Source organism: Varanus komodoensis, unplaced genomic scaffold, assembly GCF_004798865.1.
Source record: "Varanus komodoensis strain SLA01 unplaced genomic scaffold, ASM479886v1 scaffold2, whole genome shotgun sequence".
Classification (NCBI taxonomy): Eukaryota; Metazoa; Chordata; class Lepidosauria; order Squamata; family Varanidae; genus Varanus; species Varanus komodoensis.
In genome coordinates this window covers 54019363-54027905 of record NW_025335568.1, presented here as the reverse complement: position 1 = coordinate 54027905, position 8543 = coordinate 54019363, and the positions used below count along the sequence as shown (strand labels likewise).

At 43.2% G+C, this 8543-nt stretch overlaps 1 protein-coding gene across 1 annotated transcript in view; it reads right to left on the bottom strand.

Moving 5' to 3' along the window:
* Positions 1-1395: 1395 nt before the first annotated feature.
* MTA3 (metastasis associated 1 family member 3) overlaps positions 1396-8543 on the bottom strand; it is a 146360-nt gene continuing 139212 nt past the window's right edge. Inside the window, exon 19 of the mRNA XM_044429189.1 lies at positions 1396-1543. Within this exon, the coding sequence (XP_044285124.1) occupies positions 1396-1543 (148 nt within the window). The remainder of the gene's footprint in view (positions 1544-8543) is intronic.

The following is an 8543-nucleotide window of genomic DNA, read 5'->3' as shown; positions in this document are numbered from 1 at the left end:
AGAGGTGAAAATGGTCTCCAGATGACCCCAACTTGCCCCTCCTTGAATTAGTGCCTGTAAGATTTAAGCAATTTTGTGTCTTCCTTTCTGGTGAAGTTTTGCTTCTCTTGGGTGTGAAAAATAGGTGGCTACTCTGCCACCCAACCGACATGATTTTGGATGTTCTTTGCAGAGAGGGGCTACCGGAGAGGTTCCATGAGCAGAAGCAAGCTCCGCGCTCAGGAAAACAGGTACAAGGAGTTGCCAGAAGAGGCGGAGTAGTGAGGATTCCCCTTCCTGCCTGAGCACGCTGCACTTTGAATCTCTCCTTACACATTTTATATGGATTTGGCACAACAAACGGTACTGCCGGTGCATCCAGTTCCACCCAAGGGGGAAAAAGGAGAGAAGGAGCAAGGAAGGAGCGTTCTGAAGGCCTGGATGTGTGAAAAGTGGTATATGGGGTGGGAGGCAGTGTCTGCCACTACAGCTATAGAGGCTGAGTGATTGCTGTGTGCTTTTGTCCCTGTTGGGCGATAATGATTCCTTCTACTTATCAAAATCTGTCTGCTGTCATTCATCAAGAAGCAACCTTGCTTGCCTGTGCCGCTGGAGCAGCCCCCCAGATTATGCAACAGTATCAATAAACAATGAAAGGCGCGGATTAATGTTACATTAAAGAAGCGACTGTCAGCCTAGCAGTTGCCACGCGTAAAAGCCACCCCATTGACAGATTATCTGTTTTCGGGGTTTGATAGAAAAAATCACATTCAGAGATGGTTACTGATGATATTTGGATACCTACTGCAGGCAACATAGCTTACTTTCAGAGCCTTCTCTGCCCGTGCCTTTCTTTGCCCTCTAAAAATAGTTCAGATTCTCTGCACATCTGAAACTCAGTGTGCCTCAAACTGGGCACCCAGAAATCAAGATAAGATAATGCAATTCGGCATTTGTGCTTCAACAGACAAAACTCCACACTGGGCATGAGCTAGTGAAATATACCCAGAGCTTCAAAAGGCAGAAGTACTATGAATACATACATTTGGATGGAACTTTTTAATACAATTCATCATGAGATATTCTTGGCAGAAGAAAGTTTGTAGATGATGGATTAACAGGTCTGAATCGGCCCAGAAAAGGGCTGCGTTCAGTTTTTTCCTCAGTTAAGAGCGAGCTGTGATTATTAGTGCAATGAAAAAGGAATAGATCACTCATCTTATATGCTGGTTGCCTTCTCACAAAGCAGTCCCTGCATTCAGGAGAAGACCAAAGCTGTGTTCCACTCGTTAACAAAACAAGATCAGTCCTACATTCGCCTTACTGTGTAAAAACACAGAAAGAACAGTCTTCTGCCCAATTTCAGAATATTCTTCTTCATGGGGTGATGCTTTAAAAATAACCACAAAGCAGATTTCACTGTGTCTTCAGCTGGGAATGATTGCTCAAATTCTCTTGAGTCTCTTTGTGAGTCACAACAGATTTTGCCTTCCTTAGAATTAAAGTGCATGGGGTTCTACACGCTCTTTTCAGCTGTGATCGAGTAAACTGCTTACGACGTTTTCTGCACAGGGAGAAAAAGAAAGACAGGTGGAGAGGTAACTCATTTATCAGCACAGTCTATCAAAAATACAGAGCCAAACGGAAGAGTAAGAACCGCCTCTGGGGTAGGAAAGCTTGGAGGGAAATGAAATTAGACTGATACACTGTAAATTTAATAGCAATATGATAATTGGTGTGGTTAGTCCCATGGAGTTCGGTGGAACTTATTCCCAGCTACATTAGAGCGGTACGGCAATGGAGCCAATTATCAAGGGAGGTTGTCAACTTTCCCACACCAGAAGCATTCAGAGGGGCAGCTGGGCAGCCAGCTTTAACTTGGAGTCCTGCACTGAGCAGGGGGTTGGACTCGATGGCTTTGAAGACCCCTTCCAACTCTATTATTCTATGATTCTTAGTATGTATTAGGTGTTGCCTTAAAGTTTTGTTCATTTTCCCATCAATCTGTCATGTTACTGGAATCAAATCTGTCTGTGATGGGATGGGATGATAGTTTTAAATAAATAACTAAAATAAATCCCCATGCTGGTTTAGCAGTATTTAAAATAGTGAAATTGCACAGGGAGGGCATACTCAGAAGTAAATTCCCACACAAATAGTGCACTTCACTGAAGAACAGCGTGGTAGCTACCCAACTAAGGCTTACTGTGTAATTTCAGGATATTACACATCACCAGAAAAGTGTGGATATAGTCAAGGCACCATGAGCTCAGTCCTCATTTTGGAAGGCAAGCTTTCTGGTTGCCCTGTTGGAAAACCTTTGCCAAGAGAAAGAGAAGGAAGTGTGACCTTGTTGATTTTATTGGACCTCAGGGGTTCTCCATTTCATCGAACATGTCATCCTTCTGGGTGACACGGTTAATGGAAGGCACTTGATCCATACCATCAACCATGTCATCCAGAAAGTGGAAGCTGGAGACACTGCATTGCAGCGGTTCTGCTCCTGCTTGGATGGCTGACTGCAGAAGGTGGTGCTGGGAGAGTATAGCTCTGTACATTGGTATTTAATGTCACAGGGTTCCACTGAGTTCTCTTTTATTCCCTGTGTGCTCAGCATCTTCATGAAATTGATGGAGGAGGTTACCTGGCCATGTGCACTGAGAGATCATCAACATGCCACTAAGCTCTTTCTTTCCTTGTCATCACCTCTCAGTGAATGATGGTTAATAAACTGAAACTCGGTCCAGGTAAGATTAATGTATTACTAGGTCTATCTAAGTGATGTTCAACTTATTTTGGAAGCATTTGCATTCTGTTTAAAAGATTGGCTCATGCTTGATCCATCACTGGCACTGGAGGCCCAGGTGCTGGTATGGAGCACCTTTGATCAGGTTAGGCTGGTATACAGCCACAGTCCTGTTTGGCCAGAATTATCCATGCTCCAGTAAGCTCTTGCTTGGACTACTCCAACATATTTTATACAGGACTGCCTTTGAAGAAGGGCTGTATACTTCAGCTGGTCCAAAATACAGCTGAGATTGTTAGTAGGGATTAACCAATATAATCATATTATGCCACTGTTCTGTGATCCATCCTGGGCTTCTAGTCCCTTTCTTGGCCCAATCAAAGTGCTGCATTAACTTGCAAAGCTTTAAGTGATTTGGAGTCAGGCTGAATGGGGGTTTGTTCCTCTCATGTGCCTGTACCCTGAGATCACCTTCATAGCCTCTTCTGGGTTATCCCACCAAATTATGTGAGATGGGTGGCTACTAAGGAGAGGGCATGTTGCTTGTGGCACCACAGTTTTGGAATATCCTTCAACAGTGTGGCTTGCCTGGTGCCTCCATTGTGCTCTTCTTGGAACCAGATGAAGACATTTTCTGAGGCTTTTTAGCTCTTTGGTTTGTTTTTAAATGTGCATTCTTGTGTGTTTAGATTTTCCCTATTGCTACTTTTGACTTGAGTCCTATACAGTTTTAACAGTTTAAAGGATCCATGTCGTATCTTAGAGTTTTATAGAACTTTCATGGATGGCGGTATAGAAGTGTAATACTCAAAACTCATGATGTTTGGGGTTGCCAATTCCCTAACAGCAATCCAAAATCTGGCACCCTCCAAATGTTTGGACTTCAGGTCCATCAATCCAGTTCCGGCTTGGGTCCTGGCTACCTGAACGAGTGCTTACGTCCGTATATGCCCGACCGCCCTTTGAGATCTGCGGGAGAGTCCCTTCTCCGGGAACCCTCCATGAAAGAAATTAGGAGAGTAAGTACTCGGAGGAGGGCTTTCTCTGCGGTGGCACCCAACCTATGGAATTCACTCCCCAAAGAGGTCCGCCTGGCACCGTCGTTACTGGTTTTTCGGCGCCAGGTAAAGACCTTTTTATTTAAACATCATTTTAATTGTTAAAATATATGATCTGGCCAGGGCAACTTCTTCTTCCTTCTCTTTTCTCCTCCTATATTATTTATTTACTTATTTTATACTGATAATTTTAATTTTATATTGTAATGTTTGAAACTCAGTGTATTTTTTGTATTTTTGTATTTAATGGTAATTTATTATGTTCTATTGTATTTCAATGTATTTTATTGTGTTGTAAGCCGCCCCGAGGCTTCGGCAAGGGGCGGCATAGAAATGTTATAATAATAATAATAATAATAATAATAATAATAATAATAATAATAATAATCCCAGTCAATGGCGAATTGTCAGAATCCTGGGAGTTTTATCCCAAACTATGAAGGGCACCAAGATGGAGAAGGCTTCTTTGAAGGAATATTGGAAGCGACTGGAAGGCCATTGGGTCCAACATCAAATTACATCATCCCACTCAGACTAAGAACATTCATTGAATGTGCCAAGTTTCATATGTTCCTTTACATAGAATGTATAAGCAGATTCAAACCTGCCTATTAGCTGCTTAGCCAGTTTTAAGATTCTGGCACTTTAAAAAATTGGGACCAGGAAACTTAAAAGAGTCCCTTAACAACCAAAGTTGCTAAAGTTATTGGAGAACATTCTTCTGGCAGTTCCACATGGACCTGTGGCCAAATTGGACTCGATCAATAGAAGAATAGTAGTATATTCTTCTACGTTACTATATATATTGTAGTATGTCATATTGTGTGTATTATAGTACAAAGAGTATATAGTGTTAGCACTGCATCAATCTGGTCTATTCTTTTATGTACTCTTCTAACTGAATGAAACCCTTGGGGTGCTGCAGCTGTACCTGGTTCCTGGGTGTAAGCACCATTGATCTCAATGGAACTTAGTTTATAGGATCATGCTGTCAATTTCACTCAATGTGGTATAGCAGGAAAATCTGAAATGGTCACAAAAATCTTATAGTAACTCCTATTTAACCTCGCCTCTGTCTGCTATATCAGTTTTTCCCACCCTGGTGTCCAGATGTATGAGATTTCCACTGCCAACATCCTCAGGCAGGAAGTCAGCAGGGACCAAGAAAGCTGAGAGCTAAAAACGAAAACTTTGGATGTGGAGGACACACACAGAGCTTAGACTGCCCTGGTATCATATTCCCCACAGTTACAAGTGAGGCCTGTCAGTCAGTTAGGCCTCCTCCCATACATGGAGAAGCAAGAGCGGAGCAGGATATTTTTGCAAACATTCTCTGCCCTCTGAAGCTCCACAAAGCATTCAGGAAGCTTTGGAAGGTCCAGATCCAGTTCTGGTTGCTGGAAGGAACTCCTGCTCCTGCCCTCTCCAGAGCGGCCTGTCTCAGCCTAGGACTAGGTTCTGGCCAAATTGGAAGCATAACCTTAGAAAAGAGTAAACAGAAATGTAGCTGTTCTAGACAAAAATTCCTACTCTGACAGATTAGAATTCTGCCAATGTAACATATGTCACACGGTTGAAAAATCTCCTGTCTTCCCATCCAGGTCTATTTTGAGCTGTTCAGAATTAAATAAGAAATATGTTGGGCTGTGCTAAAGAAAAGCATAGCAAGCAGGTTAAAAGCAAAAGCACTGTTAATAGTCATAAGCATGTGCACGCACACATGCGCATGCACACATGCGCACACACACATTTTCTTATGCCTCCAAGAAAAGCATTCTTCCATTTTGACAGTAGATCAACAGGATCTTATGTAGCAAATTAGCCCACAGCAAACAAATCAAACACCCCTCCCCTTGGTGAAATATCTACAAAGTGACCCACTGAGCTCACTTTGCTTTTCATTATCTCCTTTATAACATCATGCATCCATGGAGTCAAGGAAACACACACACAAGTCCTATTATTAACAGGATGGGGGATCAAAGGGTTTGAAAAACAATGACATGTTGACCTTTTTAAAATAGGAAATAAAGTTTTCATGGGAGTAGGTTGGATCATATGAGGAGCAGTGCTAGATCAGACCAAAGGTCCATCTCATCCAGCATTCCAGACACAAAATGGACAACAAGCTGCATACGGAAACCTACAAGCAGGATACGTGTGTGAGAGCACGTTCTCCTGCAACCAGAGTCCTTGGGCAAAGTGTCCCTAGAACAGGAGGGGACACGTGACCCTCAAGGCTTATGCACTTATCCTTGGTTACACATCTAATAAAATATTTTTCCCACATGGTAAGGAGCTCCATGTAACAATCTGTTGAAACTCCATATCAGAGTATAAAATTCTCAGATTGTGTCCAAAGTTCTTGTGTTCCGGCCTAAACTAACTGATGTATGAAAGCATGGCATTGCCAGCCCTGCTGCCACAATCTGGTCCTGCTGCAGGTGAAAGAAATGCTTGGGAAGGCACTTGGTGCTTTGCCAAAAATTTAAAAAAAGAAGAGGAACAAAAGAGGACATAAGTTTGATGAAAACAAACTTGAGAGAGCCCTTTCCCCCAACATTCTGAAACTGACCATACAGTTCTGCAGGTTTGGGCATTCAGATGCTTTGGGCTGCCCCTGGGAATGCTTTATTCCTTCTCTCCTTAGTGAGGTGAGTCAACCATTGGATACACAGCTGTTGCAAGGGGCTACTGACTAGCCTCTGTGACATCCCAGGAGCCCACCACATGCATGGGTCCATAGGCACAGCCATGGTATTCCTGGAGCAATCTTCAAAAGTTTTCTGTAGTTTCTGAACAACAAATGACTGAAAGGAAGGGCGATCATAGATAGCTCTTTAAGCAGCAAGCAGGCAGACAGACATGATGCCCTAGTCTTTCCCCCTCATGCCTGCAATGCTCTGCCATTCATTTTTTAAATGCCTCCAACAGTGCCAAAGTTAAAAGAATGACTTCCACCCCACTCGCAGAAAGGCCACTTTCCCCAGTACAAGATTCCACATTCCAACCCCCAGATTCCTTCATTGCTGAAGTGTTTGACTAATGCAGTCATTGAAGGTGCCGGAGATGCCAAAATAGTACGGCAGAAATTACTCAAGGAAACAAATGGCAAATCCTCCAGTGGGCTTGAGCAAAAAGCAGTGCCTTGATCCTCATTCTTGTTGTGCAAAAGGCATAAATCAGTCCTCGGAAGAAGCAGGATTTGGCCTTCTAAGGAACACAACCCAGCCTCAGTACAGCAAAGGCCTTTGTCATGCAGGCAACACCACGTAGACACTAAACACTGCTTAGTTGTGCCAGAAAAGAATAAGCAGTGGTGGACACCGAGAAAAAGTCAGTCAGGTCTAGAAGTCCATGAGTAGCTCACGATAATGCCTGACGGGCTTGTGTCCAGCAGCAAGATGTTTACTAGGTAAATGGAAAAGAGCTGCATAGACCTGCTGTGCATTCAGGACGCCCATTCACATGTCAGGAAGAACAGGACAAAACAGAAGAGTGTTTTACATCAGCATTTATAAATGCACACTTAGAAAGAAGTACCATAATTTTTAAAGAAGTGCAATACCTATTATCACAGGGTGGGAGACGCCGACTAGGTGACCCATGTGCCTTGCATTCCACATGTTACCTGGCATTCATTTTCAAAAACTTGGCAATGTGTAGTTGTAGCATTGAGTGACAAGGAAGAGGAAAGATAAAGCTTTGATCCACTATGTATGTACACAATGGATGAAGAGGGGAAAGGTAGTCATCTTGAAAGTTCAATTTCCTGTGCTTTTGTCACTCTATATCAATTTTTTTAAGTAGGTATTTTTTTCTGGTGGGTAAATGAATTTAATATTCTTAAAAAGAGATAGCATCTAGTGTGGTTATTAAAGAGCACCATTTTTTAACATGTGGTTTGCACCCAGGTTTCTTTGAAAGAGCACCTAAAAGTGTGAGAAGCAGCAGGGATGACTTTGACATTCTTTCTCGCAGGGATGATTTTGACATTCTAATGAAACATGCACTGAATGCTGTCCAGAGACCATGCAGAAGGATGCAACAGACGATATTTTGAGGGCAAGACAGTGACACATGTCCATCAAGATGCAGATGCGCTGCCGCCTCTGCGTTACAGTGTAGGACACTGCTCTGCGAGAACAGGAAGCGTGCCTTGCGCTGCATCTCCATGCATTGCGCTGAGCATGTGGAAAGACGCGCTGACCCATCTGCTCAGCCAGCCTGCAGTACTCCAGTGCAGGAGGCTTCCGGCCTGTTTCCACATGCAGGAGTCGGGACACCGGTTCTTGTTTGTCACCATGCCCGTGCTGTACAGGGAATGGGATCTCTGTTGCACTGGCTAGCAAGTCACGTGGTGCATTGCAAGTCATCAGAGCAAACTTGTTGAAGAACAATGCACGCGCGCTGATAAACAACGGAGCAGTGTGCGAATGGGGCTTGCTCATGCTCCTATAGGATTTCAGCCTAAAGATGCAAAAATGAGCAAAAATTGAACTGCTGGTATCCAGGTTGTCAGCCTGGGAATTGCTCAGAAAGAAGACAGGATAAAATGTTGATGATGAAATATGCAGAGAAATTGCATAGGCAGATTTATACATTAAGATGCAAACTTTAACTTATGATTAGAATTTAAAGAGAAATATAGGGCATCCCATAATAGTAGGGAAGGTTGTAACCAGGTGACTTGCATACCCTGCTCCATCTGGCATTCAGGTGGACATTATCCAGGCCCAGCTCTTCCTTTGAATGGCCCT